This window comes from Fringilla coelebs (assembly GCF_963513975.1).
Source record: "Fringilla coelebs genome assembly, chromosome: 5".
NCBI classification, from domain to species: domain Eukaryota; kingdom Metazoa; phylum Chordata; class Aves; order Passeriformes; family Fringillidae; genus Fringilla; species Fringilla coelebs.
This window is the reverse complement of record NC_140033.1, coordinates 67,662,640-67,685,360: the sequence shown is the minus strand read 5'-3', so window position 1 is coordinate 67,685,360 and position 22,721 is coordinate 67,662,640. Positions and strand designations below refer to the sequence as shown.

At 47.5% G+C, this 22,721-nt stretch overlaps 1 protein-coding gene across 1 annotated transcript; it reads right to left on the bottom strand.

Annotated features, from left to right (window-relative positions):
* Window positions 1-7,258: 7,258 nt before the first annotated feature.
* On the bottom strand, window positions 7,259-22,066 carry WNT5B (Wnt family member 5B). The gene is made up of 4 exons (XM_084205927.1): window positions 21,844-22,066; window positions 20,895-21,142; window positions 15,154-15,446; window positions 7,259-7,816 (listed from the first exon to the last, which is right to left on the bottom strand). Exons 1-4 carry the CDS (start codon window positions 21,921-21,923, stop codon window positions 7,358-7,360), a joined length of 1,080 nt encoding a protein of 359 aa, XP_084062053.1. The 5' UTR covers window positions 21,924-22,066; the 3' UTR covers window positions 7,259-7,357.
* Between the last annotated feature and the right edge of the window lie 655 nt (window positions 22,067-22,721).

Genomic DNA, 22,721 nt, shown 5'->3' with positions numbered 1-22,721 from the left:
CTTCTCCTGCAGGACCTGAAGCTGTCACTAAAATCTCTTGTTTCTTAGTTCTGTTTAAATGCCAGTTGAGATCTGTTTTTGTTTTTGCACTAGAAGAGAACATTGGGAGGGGACCTGAATGGGGGTCTGAATGTGTCTAAAAAGGGGTGTCAGAGGATGGAGCCAGGCTCTTCTCAGTGATGCCAGGCAATAGGACAAAAGGCAATGGGGCAGACACTGATGCACAGGAAATTCCACCTGAATATAAGGAAGAACTTTACTGTACAAGTGACCATGCACTGGAACAGAATGTCCAGAGAGGGTGCAAAATCTCCCTTTAGGGAGATATTCCAGAACCATCTGAATACAGTCCTGTATCACATGCTCCAGCAGGGAGGTGGCACCAGATGCCCCACTGTGGTCCCTTCCAGCCTGACCTGGTCTGTGATTCTGCGGTGTGGACATCCCTGTGTCCAGGGCAGCTGGAGGAGGGGGAAGAAGCCTCACTGCACAGACTGGCCTGCCTGTCCAGGGCCAAACTCCTGTGTCTGGTGTAGAGGCACGGAGGGGGAGCACCAAAGAGAACAAGAACTTGCCCTGTTAAGGAACGGGAAGTATTGCCTGAGCAGCGGGAAAACCTCTGTGACGTGGAGATTTCACCTCCCATAACAGTGTCCTTGGGGAAAATGGTGGAAACCCTACACCTGCATGTTCCACAGTGAGACCAGTCAAAACACAAAGGGAACACTGCTCTGTTGGAGGACAATTGCCAGGGAAAATAACAGGATGATTTGGAGAGCCTGTCTGTAATTTGTGTGGCTCTATGTACTTGAGTGCTTTGCTGAGTCAATACACTTGTCCCCACACCCAGAAATTTTAGCTCAAACCAGTGACTGTGAATGACATAGTTAAAGGAAGCAAAATTATCCCTATAAATTAATATTTGAGTTGTTTTGATCCCTAATACCCAGAAACAATAAATATATCCTGCCCATTCCTTAAAACTCTGTTTATAAAACTATGATTCCCTATTGTCTCCATTAAAATATAGCCCACCTCGCACATTCATCCAAGTTTTTGTTATTGTGAAAGGAGCAAGGTAGTTAGGGAAAATTACAGTTGCACTCTTACACACACTTACGGTTTCTCTCATCAATCAAAATGTATTTTGACAGCCGTTGGGCAGCAGCACGGGGAGCAGCAGCTGCAGTGGCTGCTCCAGCTCCACCCCGTGCCTGTCGGATGAAGTATTTCCTGCCCTGTCTTTCAGGATTTCTTCTGTAAAATGGCGCTAATGATTTAAAAATATTTTGAGCTTCATTGACGAAAAATATACGTACAAACTGCATGTCATTTTCATCTGTCATTTCCTGTCCCCATAACTTAACGTGTATGCAGCCAATTAAGAGGGAAAATGAGATAGGAATACTGATTCAATAAATATTAAATAAAAGGAATTTGGGTAGTTTATTCTGATTCAAGAGCCTGGAAATCAAAAAGCAAAGCTGTGCCCTGCAATACAGTAAAAAACATTTTCAAAAACAGAGTTATGTACTGCCTGGGCATTTGCAGATGATTCCTAGAAAATGTAGCAGTAATAAAATGTTTTGCCTTAATTCCTTCAGAATGTGTTTGTCCTACATACACAGCCCTGTGATTTGTGGAAGTTGGCAGGTCATTACTGGTTAACTCTGTTCTTCCCGAGCAAGAGAAAACAAATCTGCCTGCGGCAAATGAAACTGAGCCTGGCCAGAATCATCACAATGAACTGCAGAGAGCTGCCGCTCTAAAAAAATGGTCTAGGTGTTTGCTCCGGCCAAGTAGATGCTAAATCCTTGCGCAGTTCCTTGAGGCTGTGAACAAGACAGGGCTACACTTAGCTCCAGCACTGGGTGTACCCCACATATTTTCATATTTTGCCTCTGAAAGGCAGTGCTGTCCTTACAGGTCATCCCGCATCATCTCAATGTTTTGGGAGTGTTGTGAAGGGCTGACACAGCGATATGGCACTCTAGGAAGAGCCACAAGACAAATGATGATTCAGAATAAAACTGCCTTAGGGTAAGCAAGAGCCTGGACCTTTTTTCCTTTTTTTTTTTTTTTTTCAGGATGTGTGTTGCTGCTCCAAGCCTTTAAACCCCTTAATCTCCTTTGGCAAACATACCTGAGCAGCTCCCTTCTGAAGTCCCCAGGACAGCTGCCACCATGTGGGAAAAGGAGAAAACGGATGGGAAAATGGCCTGAGGGAGACACGGCAACCTCGCAACAACGCAGCGTCTGCTCGCTCTCTTTGTATTTCTTCCCTTATCAGAGTCTTCCTCTCCTCCCGAATCACCAAGGGCCCCACCCTCTCCACCCACTCAGTCACGCTGCTGAAGTCTGGCGCACCCAGCACATTGCAAACATCTGGAACAGCTGGGGAGCATCAGAGCCAGCTTGCATTGGGTGGGTAACTCGGAGAGGTAACTGTGACATTGGGGCAGGTGTCCAACTCGAGTGTCCCAGGGCAGTATTTAGTAGTTCTTTTTATGGCTGCTGCATTTTATCTCTGCTCACAGGGAGAATTCCTGAGCCTGTTTGCTCCCCCTTTCTCTCTTTCTATCTTCAAGGAAATGCTATCATGTAGGTCATACCCTTGAATTCTAATTTAAAAAAAAAATTAAAAATCAACTTTCATTTAAACAGAGCTAAGAAACAAGAGACTATAGTAACAGCTTCAGGTCCTAGAGAAGACTGATGGATGGAACTGTGATCATTGTATCATACTGTGGGGTTTATTATTGTTATTTGGGGATTCACAACTGCTGATCACGATTCTTTTTGTCCTTTCTGGTAAGTGTTCTGTTGGGCACAGAAATTTAACCTTTGCTTATCTTTGAGCTGGTTATATTTAGACTTCAGAGCTGGTATGGAGGAGGTGGCCCAGTCCCAAAGCCTTGAGCTGGGACAGGCTACCCACTTGACAGTCTCTGCATCCACAAGCCTTTGCACACAGGGTGCTGGTGCCAGGGAGTTAGAATCTGGCCAGGATACACATCTGCACCAAGGGGATGGGATGATCTCTATGTCCCAGAGATTAGACATAGCCAGAGTCTGCCTGTGGGAAGAAAGGGATCTGATATTATGTTCACATCTGCTGTGTGTCTGTCCTATGACAGTTCCTTCACAGCCTGCCCTTCAGTGAATTTCCCTTTAGAGAGTATCTGCTAGAAACTACTTAACCTGAAATAGAGTTAAACAAAATCTAAATGAAAGTTAATGACCATATAAGCAGCTGATTCTGGAATAGCCCTGTGACAGACACTTGAGAAATGCCCTGTAGTTACTGGAAGGTATTTCCCAAGGTCTCCTTGGGATGTTCTGTGGCTGTGTCAGCAGATGAAAATACTGTCTATATTTCTGTAGCCACAGGTGATGAGGAATTGCTCCCACAGTGTAATTTAAACCTACTAGGGTTCTCTCTGGATGGGGTCAAGTGTGTGAGAGAGGCTCCTGCATGTTTGATTTCATATGACTGAACACGATCTGCTTCATTTGTGCTTTCTCAGGGTCCACAGGGAACAAACTTTGGTCCATATAGAAAGTATAAGTTACACCAGTGCTGCATGTCTGGATTCAATGTGGCAGTTTCCTGAATTGCAAAAGGCGACACTGCTACACTGAGCTCTGAGCAGGCACAGACTTTTTGGGGACAAAGAATGGGAGCCTCCAAATGATTCAAGTGGCCTGAAGTTCAGCAGTGTTAAAAGGTTCATTTAAATTTTCTCACAAACCTCTCAGAACCTTCTTTGTAGCATGATTAATATCAACTGAAAGTTTCTGTTCTGGCATCAGCTATTGCTTAGCTTACCTTGCAGCAGAGCACACTGAGGCCTCATTCATTCCCACTATAACTTAGGCAGTAGTTGCCAGCTGGAAAATGATGACAGATTTGCATCCTGTTCTGCTCTGTTTAGGAGCCCATGTTCACTGCCTTTCAGTAACAGTATATTTGCACAGTGCCTTTAAGCCCAAAATATTGTATTTTTACATGACTTAAGGGTGGCCATTTCTATCAGCCTCGAAGTGCAGCAGCTTCAGGGCTGGAATGTGGCAGCCAGTTACCAGACCACAGTATATAAATGTACTGTGTGAGTATCTTACCCACATGAAACTGCAAACAGAATTTGAGCAGGCAGAGACCAGGCTGACCTCCATAAGCCTTACTTTAGCTACAAGATCTTCAATACCCATAAATAAACAAGCCCTGAGTTGACCTCTCTTTTGTAGCACAGCCCTGCCTCCAGCATTGTGGCAGAGAAATGCTTTGCTGCTGCAGACCCTCTGAGGCTCCTGCTGAGCCCCCCAGAAGCCCCCTCTGACCCTGCAAGGTGCTGCTGAGCCTCTCTGTGCCAAATTGAATGTCCCCATACAATGAGGATACAGTTGCCTGCCTGCCAGAGTTAATGAGCAGAGAACCTCAGCCTTCAATTAAAACTTTTTTTCAGCCATGTTTCTCAAAGAAAAAGGAGGTATTCTGCTCTTTATTTTATACAGAAGGAGGCTGGAGGCTAAAATGCAAAGAAATTAAGGAACTATGTGAAAATTACAAGCAGATTATCAGCAGAATTAAGTTTAGCTCCCAGCCCCACCACACCCCTTTCTATCACTTTGTGCATCAAAAAAGGCACAACTTAAAATCCACCACTTTTTAACTATCATGGGAAAGTAGCAGTTCTGCTGCAGCTTTCTGTTTGACTTCCTTTGGATTTGCATCAAGCCTGTCTGGCTGTGCTTTTATTTCATACTTACCACCACCCTATGGAGGTTCTTTTATTTGTGAGTGCCATTGAAATTAAGTTTGAAGCTAGAGTTTGGTGGGATCAAATTTTTGAATACAGAATTCCCAGAAAATCTAAAATACTGAAACCTGAAAAAAAAAGAGGGAGGAAAGAAATCTAATGGTCACTTCTCTCCTATCACTATATGGTCCCAGTCCAATAGGAACTGCTGGCTCCAACCAGCCTGCCAGAGGTCTGGAATGCTGGGACAAAAGGCCAAAAAACATATTTTTTTCCATCCAGACAACATTTTAGGTGGAAAAAGAGGGACATATCCAGGGACACCCAGATGAATAGCAGCCCTAACAATGCCAACTTTTCCGCTCCCAGAGTTGTTTACACCCACAAAATTAATTGTGGTGCCAAACCACAAGAAGAGTTGTGACTCCCTAAAATGTGTGGTCTTTATCAGAAAGGCCAGATGAAGTAATTTTGAACTATTAGACACATTAACAACGCCTGAGGGTGTCATATACAAAGAACTGACACCTTCAAGCACTGATGCAAGAAGGATGGACAAGAACATGAGGTGAGGGTGGTGGGAGGAAAGGTCTTTTTCAGATGTGTCCAAGGTAGAGCAAATTTTATTACTGGGTAGAAACAGAGCATCCCAGGAGTGAATAGCTCACACATTTGATCCCATCTTGGGCTCAGTCCAACTCCCACTGAAGTTTAATGGAAGTTGGATCAGGCCACTGCATTCACATTTTTTCCATGCATGGAAAACTATTTCCGTTACTTTGAATTACAATACCACTGGCTTTGGATTTTATATAATAAAGTAAATCTAGACCACTGTTTATATTCCAAAAAACTGCATTCTGGGATGCCAGCAAATATATTGCCTGTTGGATTAAAAAAAAAAAAAAACAACCCAACAAAAAACTGGACACATTGGTTTAAAAAAACAACAGCTCCTAATTATTAAGCATAATTTCTCTTCCTTGAGCTTTTCTGGAGTCCTCAAATATTTGAAATATGAAAGGTACATATAAATTGTTCTCTGGTGGTTGAAATGGTGGAATCTGTAAAACTGCAATGTTTTATAAGAAACAGAGGTTTAATATAAAAATAATAATCTTCATGACTGGCTCATTGCTTATTGGCATATTTTAAGCATCTTAAAATTTACAGGGAAAAAAAAAACCCAACACCGTTGCGGTGTCAGTAACAAAGTGGATGTATATTAGCAAAAAACCCTTGTATTTTGGGAATTGGCTACTCTTGATTGTTCTGACTGCAAATGAACTCTGCAGATGCTGAGAGGTACAGGAAATGTCTTGTACTAGAAACAGCACTTGCTCCCTGCTTTATGAATTGGATTGTACTTAAATCCCAATGTGGTAAGACTGATTAGCAGACTTTGGTAATGCCTTCTGCCCTGGTACAGTTTTATTACCAAGAAAAAACAGAGAGAAGACTTCCACAGTGAAGACACACCCACACCCTGGGAGCAAACATTCCTGTAGTTAGCTTCTGCCACGGAAGAGCACAGCCCCTGCCCTCTGAAACACAGAGCAGCAAAATAAAAGAACCTCACCAAAAGAATAAAAAAAACCCAGACATACACACAAGTAACAGAGGGAAGGAAATGTCATTGAGGGGCATTTAATGTTAAAGAGAAACTATACAACGGGGCTGGTGGTGAGGAGGATTTAATACAGCTGAACAAGGTGACCACCTGCAGCCACTTGAGAGAGAACTGGCAGCAGGATGAGGAGTGCAGCTATGAGCATGTGTGTGTGTGTGCAGCACTTCTTTCCACTGACAAATATACTCTGCAAACATCCCTGGCACCAGCAGCTCTTCCTCTCTATTGAAAAATTAAGTTTCAGCATGGGATTTATAGGAAAAGAAAAAAAAAAAATCCCTCACACACACAGCCATGTGGCTTGAGCTGGGCAGATTTCCCTTGGCCCAGGTGGTACAGAAGAGCCAGGTGCTGGCTTCATGGGCACTCCTAGGCTGTGCACTGGTCAGCCACAGGTTGAACCTTCCTTCTTCATGATAGCAGGCTGTGAACTTTCCTCTACCCCACTGTGGTCTGGGGAGCATCCAGGAATGGTTTACAAGACTGTGGATTTTAAGCCATACTCACGTAGCCTTAGCTAACCTTTCCTCTAATGTGACAAAGCCCTTCAGAGGGACCAAGAATCAGTTCCAAATTTCCCAATGCAGGATTTGAAATCTGAATAACTAAGGCTCACCCATGACTGGCTGTAATTTCCAATGTGCAGTAACTGTTCCAAAATGCTGAGATTTACTGATCAGAGAGAAGAAAGAACCCACTCCTCTTCTTTTCACTGGCTTTCCTTCTCTAATGAAAGAGCACATGCTAGTGGGCTTTGCCAGGGGAGATGCACCCAAAGACAGATTCCCCAGCAGAACTGAAGGAACGTCAAATTAGCTGGCCTGATGTGGGGAAAGGGGGGGAATTTCAAAACCAAAATGTCTCTTAAATAAGCTTCTTTAATTATTATAATCTGTTTATTTATACAAATATAAAATATATTTATATAGATTTATATAATATAGATTTGTTGCTTTGGCAGCTCCTTTCATTTACAGACGTACTGGTCAACGATCTCTGTGCACTTTTTACACTTGACATAACAGCACCAGTGGAACTTGCAGTGGCAGCGCTCCACCTGCACGCTCTTGAACTGGTCGTAGCCCCGGCCGCAGCACATCAGCTCGCAGCCGTCCATGCCCTCCGAGGTCTTGTTGCACAGCCTGCCCTGGGTGCCCAGCGAGCCCGTGGTCTCGTTGCGGAGGCAATAGTCCGGGCTGGGGTCCACGTAGACCAGGTCCTCCTGGGTGGGCATGTTGAAGCGGTTGTTGACCAGCTCCAGCTTGCCCTTGCGGCTGATCCTCATGGCGGCGGCGCTGTCGTACTTCTCCTTCAGCAGGTCGCCCACCTTGCGGAAGTCGGCCAGCTGCAGCCAGCAGGTCTTGAGGCTGCACGAGCCCGACACGCCGTGGCACTTGCAGGCCACGTCTGCCAGCTTGTACACGGCCTGCGGGGAGAGAAACGCAATCAGGCAGGGCTGTGTTTATTCCTGCCGCACTGGCAGCTGGCTTAATTACAACGAATTCATCGCGCTCTCAGAACTGCTTTGATTATCCCGCAATTTCTGTTGTTTCGCCCTTCAGAGGAGACAAAGGTCTTCTCCTCCTCCTGTTGCGACTGCTGCGTTCCTGTTCCCTAAGAATTTCTATTTCTGGTCACACTGCCTGCAAACACGACTTCCTCACCCCAGCTTCTTTTCCTCCGGCAGATTTCTGGCTTGACAGAAGGGTCAAGAGCAGGAGAAAAAGAGAAAGAACCCTCTTTGCATGGACTCTGGAAACTCCCCACCTCATAGACTGTGGGAATCCATAAAATCAGAGGGTTTTGGGAAAGCTGCAAAAAGCAGGCCTCAGAGACAGCACAACTGTGATTAGAGCTAAGCAGTAGCCATGAGATTGGTCAGCAGAAAAATTATGTAAAAAGTAGAAAAGGAAAGACAAATAGAGCAACGGTCTGTGTATTAATGCTTGTCTAGAATAACTACCTAAGCTGCAGAAAAGTTTATCTGGTGAGATATTAAGAAGTTCTAAGCTTGACCTCCACGGTGTGGCATGTTTTTCCCATTCAGTGCTGCAGAAAGGGAACACACCTGGGAACCAGCCCATTTCCTACTACCTGCACCAGGAACCGACACTATCATTGCAGGGATGCGTCTGCATCCTTTGGAAACAAATCTGTGGGCCCACACCCTTTCCCGTCATCTGCCCCGAGAGGAGCTCATCCGGGGCAGTGCCCAGAGAGAGGCAGGCAGGGGTGGTGGTGCACAGAGGAACACATGTCCCTGGATTGCAGCTCGAGGTGTTAGCATTCAGGAACACATAATGATTATGTGCTGGTGCTTTTTATTGAAGAGCTCTGGGTGTCAGAGGTACAGACTCAAATCTGACTCTGACATGGGTTCGGGATGAACATGGTTTTATACCTTTATCGTTATATAACCACAGATTAATTATTAAACTTATACTGTAATTTCACCTAAGCATGGATTTTTGTAATTTCTGTCAAACTCCCTAACACCATTTGTCATGATTCTTGTTACGATGAAACAATAATTATATCCAATTACCAAACAATCATCGCATCTAACATCATATCATTTATCACAGTCATTAAATGATTATACAGGTGCAGCCTAACATTTTCTCAGGGCCCACCAGGCCTATCTTTCCTTTCTAACTTCCCTGAACATTTTATGATTTTAGAAACATTTTATCCCTATACACTCAGAGGCGCTCCCCAGGCGTCCCTGGCAGCGCAGGGCTGAGCCGGGAGCCCTCGCTGCGTTCCTGCGCCATCTCGTGCCCGGCTCCCTCCACTAGCGCGCCTGTCACCAGGCAGAACTGCCAGGATTTCAACAGCACACGCAACCTTCCCGTGCCGTCTCTTCCCAGACACTTCCAGGGGTGTGAGGGGGCTGCAGATGCATCACACCCCTGGAAATTCATCATCAAAGTTAGCAAAGAGTCTTGAAAATTCAGAGTGTAAAACCCTCATCAGAGCGAGCACAGGATGTGAAGGGAAACTCTCCTGTTTACTCTCCTCCTCCCCACGCTAGCTGAGAGGTGAGAGAAATACTGAGAAATAAAAACCAAGGAAAGTAAACTGAAATGCAGGTTGGGTTTTCTCTTCCCATTCATTTCAGAGACAGGTACAAAAGTGCAATGCCACGTGAGCTCCTGTCAGCTCTCAGGCATTCCCTCACTGTCAGAGCTACTCTGTGTTACAGCAGCTTAACCCCCAGCCCTTGGCTCATCATCTTCCCACCATCAGGCTCACATCTGCTCTCCCAAAACCATCCTGCATCCTGCAGTGCTTTTGCCAGATCCTGCATGCCAAGCAGAGATGTTTGGCATCAGCTGCAAAATTACCACCAGCTGTATCTGGTGGGGGAAGAGCAAGGAACATGAGAACAAAACAGGGTGCTCTGAAAGAGATGGTGATGTGTCTTCCAGCCAGGTTTTCTGCTGAAAAAAAGCAGCCAAACACAGAGGCTTTTTTTTTGCCTCACTCACTGACACAGGAGAAAGCTTCCTAGCTCTCTGCTTTCATGTGCCAAGATGATTAAGGCAATTGAGCGTACTGCAAGCAAAACCTTCTGCCTACAACAACGTTCTGGACCAGCAGGGAGAGGTCAGAGTTCTCCTACAACAACTGGTTGCTCCTTGCCTAGCTAATGTCTAGTGCTTTTGACAGCTAGTGAAGATTCAATTTGGCTTAATGGCTAAATCACATGGAGGCCAATCCAGCTCCTGAGAAAGTCAATGGAGTGAGCCCTTAAAACAGAAAAGCTTTAGTTCTGCTCCTCAGAGCTCAATTTACCAAGGCAATCCCTCACGGTGCAATGTAACAGCTACAAGCTGGGAGTTAAGCACTTGTCTTGGATCAAACTACAACTGCAGAGGACCAACCACACTGTTACTTAAGGATTCCTGCTGTACTATGACCAGACAGGCTGCAGCTAAATTTCCTGAGCACCAGACACTTAGTATATCCTCACTACACTGCCAGCCTGCTTGTTATAAGCCTGTGTTAGCACTTTTTGGTTATGGTTCTGTCAAATCCCAGGCCACTCATGCCTCCCTTGCCCTTGCATGTGTTTTTATAAAGTATTATGATTCTTCCTAATCCTGGGCTTTGTTCCTTTAGAAAAACACTGCAACTCAATCCCCTTCAGTTAATGTCATGGGAATGAGTTCACTCTGACTTGGCTTTAGGCAACTGATGCTCAAAACATCTGGTCCGTGTGGGCAGGGGCTGTTCTGGGGAAGGCAAGTGCCACCAGTGATCACAGGTGAGCATGGTGCCACTCAGCCCCCCACTGCTCCCACCACCCATGTGCTGTGGAGCCAGCCATAGCTTCAGCTGCTGAATGACTCTACCCCTGTCCCCCTTCGCTGCCCAGATGAGGAGAAAACAGAGGAAATTGGAGAATTCCTCTCTGACAGAGCTCAGGTCAAGGTAGAGAATAACAGACCCCACAAGCAGTTCCGAGGGCAGGACCTGACCGATGGGCATGCCACTTAAACAGGTTGAAAATGCCTCTAATGGAAGGGCTTAAAGCCCCTTCCCATAAGCCCAAGTTCTCTTCCAATTCTCTTTGTGCAGGAATGGGAGCAGGAGGAGAATTAATGGATAATTCCTCTGTGGTCAATTAACCAGACCCCCCTTGCAGGCTCTTCAGGCAGTGGCTGGAGTGACTGATGACTGAGGGCTGCCATATGCTGATGGGTAAACAGAGTGGGAGGACTGAGTGCCACAGCCTGCCAGACAGAGCCACAGATAAGGAAGGGGGGCAATAAGGGAGGGTAATGGAGACCAGTTGGAAGGAAAGACAGATGGAAGGAAAGGACATATTGAGATAACAGCCAAAGACAAACAAACAGGAGCAATAAAGCCAGAAGCCACCACCTCAAGGACTACGATGTGGAGTGAAGGGGTGATGGGGTCAGGACTGCCTGAAAGATAAAAGACATCTGATTCCCTCCTGTCCCCCACCCCAGCTCCTTCTGAGAGCCACAGAGAGAAGGGACAATCCTCTCTCCTGCCACCAGAGCTCCTCAGGATTCAAGGAGAACTTTTTTATTCATAGGAAACTGAGTGAAGGGACATGCCAAAAATCTGCCTATAAATCAGAAGGTATCAGCTGAAACCCTGGCTGTGGGAGCAGGGCAGGGCTGCAATGGGATGGCAGCTGGTGGTCACTCTGCAGTGCTCACTGCTGGGTCTCCAGCAGTCCTTTTCTTCCAGCATAAACTTCTGGAAATGAGGAGTTACATATGCACCTTCCTGCTTACAAAACCAGCATCTCAGAAGTTTAGGAATGCAGGACTAGACAGGACCTCCTGGGTTATAAAGTATGATGTCTTGCTATTGTAGGCACTGCTTCAAATAACATTTTCCCTAACTGCATAGGATGCCCTTTTAAAAGCAATTAGGTTTTCACCTACCATTATTCTGATTGCCATTCCAACAATAAAATATCTTTTTTAGATTTCCAGCCTATATATATTTACTTTATGCCCATTTGCTATTGTGCCAAATTGGCCTTTTGCTTAAAAAGTACTTTTCCTTCCCTATTATTTCTCCCATGAACACAGACATCAGTCATAGCCTCTCTCCACTTCCACTTTACTAGGCTAAATATGGCAAGCTGCTCTAGCACACTTTCTTAAGAAAAGATTCCTATCCCTTGGGTCAGCCCTAACAAGCCTTTTCTAGTCTGAGGTCATTTTACTTGGGAATATGAGAACACACAATACTTTGGGGCCTCACGAGAGCTTAATACATGGCATTAGTATTCCCCCATGTTGTATAAAAAGACTTATGTCTAGTGTGTTACAGGATATTTACCACCTTCCAAGCCATATTACATCTGCAGCCATTTGCAGCCAACTGCTGAGACCAATTCTTTCCTACTCTTTTCCTAATGACTAAAGATGTATTTCATGCAAGGCCTCAAATGATGGTCTTAATGTTGTTTTACTGAGTGTCATTAGCTGCTGTACAAAATTCAGATTCTGCTCTGTGGTTATAGTACCTGCCACCTTTGCATCAACAGCAAAGTTCATCAGCCCATTTCCTAGCACTTGTGTTCAGGCTCAGAAACAAAAATCCTAAGGGCAAGTCCTTGATGAGCTCTGCTAATTAAGCTCCACTAAAATCAAGCTACATTCTTTCACACAACTTACTGACATCTTTCCTTGAACCAGTTTTTTGTCCATCTCACAGCTACTGCAGATTTCCTTACATTTTCCACTTTAACCAAGAACTTCCCATGGGGGAAATACCTCAAATGTTTCACAGAAGTTCACATAAATGCAACCTATCAGACCTAGTCTGCTTTTAGAAAATCAGTAATGTTCTAAATGATTGTGTGACCAGGCTTTGAAAAAGTCTTCTCAAACTATTTACTATTTTCCTCTGAGATATCCAGTGTCCCTCACCCCAACTCAAAGCCCCAGGCAAAGCACTCACTCACTCTGAGTACCAAAATTTCTCTGCCTTTAGACTCAGCCCCATCCTCACTGGCTGTCTCCTCTCTTCCAATCTCCTCCAGCGTGCAAAGTTTAGAAAACTTTTGCTGTTTATTTTATTAGCCTTTTCAAGGTCTGACTCAGCATGAGTTTTACTGTTCTCACCTCCTCTTTACACTTCTTGACCTCTAAGAGCTTTTCATTATTTATTTGCTATCTTTTTTTTTTCCCCTCTGCTGTTAGTAGGCTCTTGATCTATTCCTAACAGCTTCTCTGTGGCAGTTATTCAGTGAGGTCTGGATATTCTTCCTACAACCTTTTTTCTCTTGTTGGCATGCAAAGTTGTAATGGCTTTAGCATCTTGGACTTGAAAAAGTTCCAGACCTCCTCCACATCCAGTTCCTCAGCTGAGCTTATTAACTACTCCCTTAGTTTATCAGAGACGGTTTTTTGGGTTTGTTTGGTTGTTTTTTTAAAATCTATGAGCTTAATTACACACTGGTTTATACTTCCCTTTAATTTAATCTAATCTAAAATGACTTCTGTTCATTTAATCTATGTTACTGCAGTTTACCTGGCACCTCAGCCTAGGGGCAATACTCTGTCTCTGGACCCCTCAAGGCTCTTGGAGTCTCATGTTCACTCCTTGCTTTAGGCAGGGTATTTATCTGTAGTACAAGTTCATGCTCCAGACATGTAGGATGTCTAAAGCAAGTGATTCAGAAAAGAATGTTACATTCAGGCTACTACCCCACCACACACATCCCACATTTCCTAAGCAAATGCAAAGCTTCTGCCCATCCAAGCCAAAAAACCCAGTCCCAAACCAAAACTCAGTGAATTATACAGATTTCAAGCCCAGTTTTTCACCTACTGCAAATTTACCCCAGTTTGATTTTGCAGAAGAACCATGAAGTACTTGCAATGCTTCAACTTGACACACCAATTTCACAACCAAAAAAAATGGAACAAATCATCTTTGGTGTCAAAATGAAGCTGAAATTACATGCAGAAAAGACAGACATCCAAGGGAAAGGGAAAGATAATTCAGTAACAATTAGAAGTAAGAAAGGGCAGAAAATTGATAAGGAAACTAAGGATATTAGTTAGAAATGTGCAGAAGAGCAAGACTAAGTACGCTTAATGGGATTTTTTAACATGAATTAGAAATAAAATTAACCTTTGAAAAAGCTTACTTCTAGGGAAGAATGATAAAAATTTAAAACACCCTGGGGAAAATGCACAAATGTTCAAGTTAGTATTCCTGTTCTACTTTTGGAAAGAGGCAGGATTACACAGCTGCAGTGCATATGAATGATGCTACACCTTTCAGGCTATTAATCACAGACAGAGGAATTGTGTGAAAAGCAAAAGTGCACACACTGAATGCATGCAAAAGGGGTATGGGAAAATTGGAAAGGGTACACTAAAATGACAGGAAAATGATTTGATGGCTGATGAGAACCTCTGAAAGTGAGAGAGTCTTCAGTGCTCAATGTAGTTTATCAAGAAAGAATGGTGAATAAATTACAGTAGATAAATACTTGTATGCCAAGGAAATTCTGATTACTAAGAGGGTTTTGGATTTAGCTGTAAAAGTCAGAAAAAGAACTGACTGGAAGCCGGTGTCAGATAAATTCAAATGATAATTAGGTTCAGAGTTGAAACAGTCATTAATGCTGGCTATCATACTACAAAGGGAAGTGATGGATTCTCCATCCCTAGGGGTCCTCAGATCACAAGTGTGAATCTTCTCAGAAAATGTTTGCCACCTAAATGCAAACTATTTACTGTGCCCAGTGCCAAGGTAACCGAACAAGGCCTGAGTTTCAGAGATAGCCAGGCTCCTGGCCTTATATTCCTAAAAATCTAAATGATGGCAATAGAAAACAACTAGGGCATAGGTTGGACTCAATGATCTTAGAGGTCTCTTCCAACCTCATTATTCTGTGATTCTGTAACCCTACATGCCTAAAGGTTCTTCTTTTCACTACCAGCCTGTTCCTCTCAGAGCTCTGGGAAGCTAATTTCTTAGACATAAACCTTAAAAATGGGCCATAACAGCAGCTAGTTTATTTGGAAAGGGCTTAAATGCCTACATATGTGTGCCATACAGTATCTCAACAGACCCCAAAATTCACTGGTGACGGAAACCTGACATTAAAACCGGAATACTGTCAACACTGTCTGTAATATTCACAAAAATGCAGAAAACGTGACTGTATGCTTTTACTGGAGCATCACTGGAATATCCCCCCCATCCTTCTGACTCTCCCTCTGAGACAAAGGACAGGTCCAACACAACTCTTACCCTGCGGCCAGCCTCGTTGTTCTGCAGGTTCATCAGCATGCGAGCCTGCTCCTCGGAGCCTCGCACGTAGTTCTTCTCCCTCTCCTTGGCATCCACGAACTCCTTGGCGAAGCGGTAGCCGTACTCCACGTTGTCCCCGCAGCCGCCCCACAGCCAGTCCCGGGGCAGGTCCTTGGGCCGGGCGGTGCGGCTGCAGCCGCAGCTGGACAGTTCTCCCTCGCGGCACGCGCGGCTGATGGCGTTCACCACGCCGGCCGCGCTCACCGCGTAGGTGAAAGCGGTCTCTCGGCTACCTGGGAGAGAGGGGAGAGCAAATTAACCCCACACGGGTCTCGTTTTGTGTGCTACACACAGCCAGGAGCACGCAAACGGGCTCCACGGCGTGCTCTGAGAAGGTGCACGGAATCGACTGGAACTAAAGGAGGTGATGGTCAAGTGCAAGGGATCCATCCTGTTCTGGATAGCAACTCCAAAGGCAGGGACTGCTCATCCTCTTTCCCCTTCACTTATCCTTTCATTCTAACCTGGAAGAAACTCTCAACCAGCAGGAGGGTTGCTCACTTGCTGAAAATACAGCTGCTGACTTAGCCACTGCATTTGCCAGTAATCATTAAGAACAAGTAACGAGGTTGGGTCTGTGCAAAAGGACTACTCTGCTTAAGCCAGTTGCTCTCTGGAATGGTTTGCATTTAATTGGGACATGCAGTCTTTGTGGGCTCCTCTTCATTGGACTTATTTTAGTTTACATAAGGTCAGCTGAAAATTATTTGTAGACAAAGTGAAGGAAACTCATTTTTACACTGCAACATCAAGGCAGGGGCTCTTTCACTGCCTGCAGAACCACAGTGCTGGAAGAAGTAAGACTCCCATGTGGACCATAATAAATGAAAAGACTTTTCCATTAGCAGACTTACTAGGGACTGCCCTGCTTGGCATGCATGCCCTACACAGCTGGATCAGGTCTCCAGCTCGGTATTCCTGGCAGGGATTCAGCCCCAGTGTGACCGGGGCACCAGCACAGCCAGAGCACTGTATGAGGCCAAGCACCACGAGTGCTGAGTGTCTGCAGAGAGGGAGAGGGACTAGGAGGCAATCCACACCTGCACTCTCACCACATGTCTAATAAATAGCTGAACCAACACCTTCAGAGCCATTGTGCTCATCACCAAACTTGCAGGTGATAAAGAGAACAACTGCCAAAGCTTCATTAGAATAAGCAATCTAATTGTGAAGGGCTACTTACACCAAACCCCAGTAAGATGCTCTCAAGCAAATTTTGATAACTTCAAAGGGCAGATCCTCAAAGCATAGTTTATCACCAGCTCCCTCAGCAGGGCTGAGCTGACACATTTGGTGTGCTCTTGTTCCAATTTGCACGTGCTGACAATCCCTAATTAATAGCAGCTTATCACCAGCTTAGTGGTAATGACCCAAGACAAAGGCAAGGCTGTAAATGGCATCCACCTGGCAGAAAAACTTTAGATTTTTCACCCCACCTAAATGAGAGATGAACACTAAGGGTTTCTGCTCTGGAACACAGCTGATACAATGCTACAGGACACATAACACAGAAGGGAGGTCTTTACTCACAGGTCATTAGAAGAGAACTGTGCTCACCAAACCTCCCTGGTCCAAGAGATACAGAGCAGTGATTCCTAGTTAAGGGAACTCAGATGAGACTGGCCTGTAAGGGAGTCAGGTTAACTCTTCAGTAACCAAAATCAAGGTTTTACTCGTCTAGTTTGTTTTCAATGTTATGGGTCTTTTAAGGTAACAGTCCAACGTGCAGTTTTGCCCTACCTGTATGGAGAAAGCCCTGAGGACACACCAATCATCCTTTTGAAGAAGAGCACTTCCCTGTCTATAGAGATTAAAATACATGCACTGGAAAGGACCTCACACTGTGACAGCTCGTGCAACAGAGACTGCATGACTCCAGGTGCTTAGCATCCTTACAGCCTGACTGAGATCCTGAAAAGACACTGGGATTTACACTTTTACTCTCCATATTTAATCATCTCCACCTGTCAGATGTAGCAGCACAACTCAGCGTACAGCCCCTGCGTCTGCACGAGTCGTTCAGGCTGCTGAGCATGGTGGTGGGACAAGAGGCTGGAACAAGTCACAGCAGGGTGGAGTCCTCCCCTCCACTCTGCTGCCCACAAAGCAAACACTTGGAAAAGTATTTGAGTTTTCGCTCGTCCTCTCAAAGTTCAGCCCAGTCCCGCACCTCTGTGCTGCCGTCCCCAAGGACTGGGGTGTTATTCCCGAATATTTTTCGCAGGGCTGCGGGCCCCGGGAGCCGTGCCCGGCGGCGGGAGCTCGGCGGAGCTCTGCTGCCCTCCTGTGCCCGCCCGCCGGGAGCCGCCGGGGCTGCGGCAGCACCCAGGCAGGGCAGGGCTCCCCGGGCTCGCCTCTCCGGAGCTGCTCGAGAAGGAAACGGGAGAAGAACGAACCTCCCGTCGGGGATACAAAAGCGTGTCTCTTTCACTTTTTTAATGAAAAAGTTTTCGTTTCAGCTCGTTGTTTTTAAAAGCATTACCCCAAAGTTTGTAGATCTCGAAGAAAAACAAGGAAAAAAAATTTCTCTTTGTTCTCTGTTTTATGACTGTCTTCTTTTTTTTTTCCCGTTTTAGCATTTGAAAGGGCAGAAGAGATAAGATCTTTGGCTCCAGAAATGACTGGACTAACCTGGAAACCCCAGCCTTGCATTTAGGATTCCTCTGGAGGCGATATGTTCTCCCCTCCCCTGAGGAAATTCTAACATGACCTTTTTGCTCTGTCCTCTCCACCTCATAAAAGCAGCAGTAAGGAATGTGTCTGTATGTAATGTATAGAGCTACATACACACACACGTGCAGTCTAAAATCTGGACTGACAAAACAGGAAGCAACTTCAGAAGGATAATTTTTTACATCATTATATATTGTTACTGAATAAACCACATTTAAAAGCTAAGAGCAAGTCTCATAACAACACAAACACTAGGAGAAAACAATGTGCCAAAGCAGCCTACTTCAGTGCTACGGGTGCCCCTCCAAAAGGTTTGTATCATTGGACTGCCTCACTCCCATGAAAAGCACAAAATGAAGGTGTAATGATTAAACACAGACCAACCAGCTCTCCTGTTCCTGAGCAGAGTCAAGTTCTGTGAAGGGGAAAGGAAACTGATCTTCCAGGTTTCTAAGTGCTCTCACACGGATCTCCCAGGCTTTGGCCAAGTCAGGTCCTCCTCCCCTCTCACAATCCAGTGCAGCTCCAGAAATCACATAATATATACCACGCTCACATCGGTGGGTGGGCAGCAAGGTCGTTGGCACACTATGCACCTTCTGGGTCCTTCTTATCTCCCTTCCTCTCCCTCTCCACAACAATCTGGCATGTCTGTGCACTCTTGCAGATATTCTGGTCTCCAGACCTTTCTCCTGCCATTGGCACAGAGCACAGAAAAAGGGCTGTGGTCCAGATTTGGGGCTCAGAGGTTGAAAACAGGAGACAGACACACAGTATGAACCCAGGGAAGAATGACTTTATATCTGGCATAACCCAAGAGACTGAAAGGCTTTGTCTTCTTCCCCAGTGTGGAAAATCTATTTGCTGCAATGATAAGCAATGACTCATTACAGTGTAGGAAAATGTAAAAGCGGAAGGTGAAGCTATAAAAAAGAGGAGAGGCAGCATCTCCCTCCACAGCAGCTTATCACTGACACAGATAACAGCCTGAATCACCACAGATCCTGGAATACCCCAGGACACCTTTAGGGACATTTTTCTACTGTGCAGTCTGGTGCTGGAGCATAAACATCTGAATGTGCTCTAACTGACCAGAGAATGGTTCCAAAACTCTGTTGGGACAGGTTTGCAAAGAGTGGGCAACTGCAGGCAGCCACCTCAGACACTGCCATCAGCAGATTCCTACCACAGACACAACAGCACTCAAAAAATGCATGCACACACAAACCAAATGGCAGGAGCAGGACTAGTGGCCATACCCATCGCACACCTACAACACCTCTGCCTTCACCAAACCACAAAGAAATCTACTCCCAATCTTAACTCATAGGATCAAATCCATTTTAGTGAGGAGAAATCCTCCCACTTCCACTATCCACTCTAGTTCCTTCTTCCACTACACATTCTGATTCTTCCTGACAGCTTTTCATCCTTCAGCTACTTCACCCTTACTTCTCTTCTCCACACCTGGACCCTCTCACTGCACTAACCCAGAGCTGCAGGAAGCTACTGGAGAATGAGGATTGCTCCAAAAGGGAAGATTCTTACTTTATTGCATCCTTGTGGAGTCACAAGTATTTCTTTGGGGATTTGAAATTTACAGCATTCTTTAGGAGTAGTTGCACGTGAGGGAGTGACATCAGAAAGAAGAGAGGGAGGTGTATTTTCTGTCCTTTGGTGGATGAAATTTCAGTTTTCATCCCCCTAAGCACAAGTTTTAACAATCTGGGATTGCATGCAGCCCCATCTGGCCACCACCCTTGCTATCAGAAAGTGAGAGAGAGATCAAGGATGCACAGATGCCTTGGATGTGTGTCAGGAACTGGAAGTATTTCCAGGAAACACCATTTCCCAGGGGAGCACCCCAGAGAAAAACTGTTGGGCCTTGAGCTGGGCAGAAAGGGAGGAATTAGAACAGCTCTGATGTGCTGAATTAGGAATTCTGCAAGATAGAGTAAAACGTGCAGAAATATCCATTGAATTCTCTAGGGTGACACATGAATTTCAGGACCAAACAGAAGAGATCACAGGACTTTGTGCCCTATCTCTTAAATGCCCCAGAGGTATTAAAGATGCATTGTCTCTCCATGTCCTGCTGCTTCTGCACTTCTTTTGAGAACGAAGCCAAAACCACTGTGAGCAATACTGGGGGTACAGGAGCTGAAGGTCTTTTTCCATCCCTCGAGTTCACAACCGAGAAATAGTTCTGATTCTTCTGTGTAAATGATTGGCTTTGTGGGTGGGAAACAAAACCTCCAGACAGGGGTTGTGGAGAGTGAGGGAGTGAGTGTGTGTGTGTGTGTGTGGCTGTTTTAACACCTTTTCTTTATTGGCCTGGCTGTCGGACATATCAAACCGAGCCCGGATTTCTCAGTTTCTTGCCATCAGATGACTGCATTTCAAAAGGAGCTGGGACAATGTAGCTAGGTCACACCTCAATTCAAGTGCAGCAATGGCCTGTCAATGCGCCTTTTACGGCCAGCAGGGCAGGAATTATAAAAATCCCTAGGTTTACACAGAAAGTGGCACTACGGAGAAGTGGGGGAATTTCCATGCCCAGAGAGTCCGTATTTCCCACATCTCAGGGCTGCATTCCCTGTCCGAGATGTTGGGAACGATAACACGGGGCCATTGTTCCTGCCTCCAGCTTCTTCCCTCATTACCTTTAACGAAGCCCACCAAACAGAGGCAGTCCCCCTCTGCCTGACCTTCCCGTGCTCCCCCCAAAAGAAACTGTGTCCCCCTCGCCCGCCCCGCTGCCCCAGCTGGCTCCTGCTGTGGCCGAGGTGCATCGGTGCCACCAGCCAGGCACAGGCAGCTCGCAGGCAGCACTCGGGCAGCGCCTGCACACCAGGGAATGGGAAAGCTCGTCAAAGGCAGCTTAAGGAGCCGCGCTAATGGGGCTCCCATCACTCCTGCGTGTGCATTTGAAGGACGGGACAGAGCGGCTTGCGCTCAGCACGTCCCTGTACTGCTGGGTGTACTTCTGTACTTCCAGGTGTTCCTACCTATTTTCATGACCCTCCCAAAGACGGAAGTGTTATCCACCGTGCTGCAGTTCCACCGCCGCTGCCGAAACTGGTACTGGCACTCCTTGATGGCGCTGCGGGCCCCTTCCCCGATGAACACCATGTGCTCCTGGTAGAGCTGGCAGAGCTTGCGCTGCCCGGGGGACAGCCCCGGCAGCTGGCTGCACACCGGCTGGGCGCCGATGATGTACATCTCAGGCCTCTGGATGGGGTTCATGGCCAAAGACCTACGATGAGAAAAACATCCCAGGGAGTCTGGAGGGAGAGGCCCCCTCCGCGAAGCGCCCGACACCTCTCCCCACCAGCTCAGCCCAGCCCAGCCCCGCTCCGGGAGCCCGGGCGCATTTCTCATGTCAGCTGCCTCCCTCCACAGCTCTGCCAGATGCGAGGCTTTTCCAGGCTCTAGCGGGAGTAACACTGTTCGTTTGTAACCCGAGTTTAAACACAGAGGACACCCGGGATGGGGAGGGGGCAGAGAGAAAGCTCAGCACTTTCCCTGCAGAAGAAAGCCAGCAGCTATTTTACACAGCGCCAGCGAGCGATGCCTGCCTTGGAGCCAGGCTATTTTCCGCTCTTCGGGGGAAGGGGCTCCACGGCTGCTCCCAGGGCTTTTGGCAGCGGGTAGGAAACCTTACCCATCCACTCCCTACGCATTCCCTACATCCTAAAGCCCGGACGGCATTTCAGCGAGCCCGTACAAAAGGAGCCCAGAAATGCCTGGAGGAGAGGGGCTGCGTCCCACCACTCCCGAAACTGGGAAGAGACAGCGGGAGGGGGGAAACCCGGAGAGGAGGGAGCCGCTGCGAAAGAAGCCCGGGAGGCAGGGAAGTTCCCGCGGAGGGCGCAGGGCAGGAGCAGCCGCACGGCTCGGACGGTCCCGGTCCCCGGCCCGCGGCGGACAAAGACGCCGCCGGCTCCCCTCACTTACCACCAGGAGTTGGCGTCGGCCACTGGCGAGGTGCAGCTGCAGAGGAGCGCGGCGGCGAGGGCCAGCCTCGGCCCGGTCATGGTGGGCTGCGGGGGCAGCCCCCGCGGAGCCGGCCGCCGGGACGGGGCGCCCTGCGGAGAAGTGCCGAGGAGAAGCCCTGAAGCGGGGCCTGCGTGCGGCGGGGGCGCGGCGAGCTCAGCCCGGCTGCCGCCCCCTCCCACCCCGCAGGACCCTCCCCCGGCCGCCGCCTCCCGGGGGCTCCGGCGGCGGCCCTGCCTCCCGCCCGCCCCCGGCCCTGGGGCAGGGGCCGCGCTGCCGGGGCTCCGCCGCCGCCGCCGGAGCCTCCCCGTCCGGCCCGGGCGGAGCGCACGGACGGCAGGGCTGTTCTCGCCCTTGCGGGTCTCGGGAGGGTGTCCCGGAGCCTCCGGGCAGCCCCCGGCTCGGCCGCCTTTGAAGCGCGCCCCGGTCCGGCGGTGCCGGGAGCCCCGCGGCCGCAGGTGTGCGGGGAGCCGGCGGGGCACATCAAAGCGCCGCGCTGGCCCCGCTGCCTTTGTAATGCACAGGCGGCTCGGAACTGAGCGGCCCCCTCCCCAAAACGGCCTCCCGAAGGGCCCCACGCCACGGCCCCAGCCCCGTGCTCCGGGCGGGGGGTCTGCGAGGCTCGGCCGGGCCGACAGCGACGAGTGTAGATAGGACTGGCACCGGAGCCTGATGGCTTTATGGGCAGGGGAGGTGAACAGGAGAAAAGCTTCAAAGGCTCCTCTTGTCCAAACACCCTCTCCCTTCCCCACTGGAATCACCGCGAACCTCAAAGGCAGGGCAGTCCGGCAGCTCCTCAGCCCCGTCTCTCCTGGACATTGGCAGAAAGCCAATGCAGG

Coding starts and splice junctions, on each gene's coding strand:
- WNT5B (XM_084205927.1), bottom strand. CDS start 21,923: ATGACCGGGCCGAGGCTGGCCCTCGCCGCCGCGCTCCTCTGCAGCTGC. Junction 21,143..21,843: donor GCCGACGCCAACTCCTGGTG/GTAAGTGAGGGG, acceptor TTCTCATCGTAG/GTCTTTGGCCATGAACCCCA. Junction 7,817..15,153: donor ACAACGAGGCTGGCCGCAGG/GTAAGAGTTGTG, acceptor CTCTCCCCGCAG/GCCGTGTACAAGCTGGCAGA.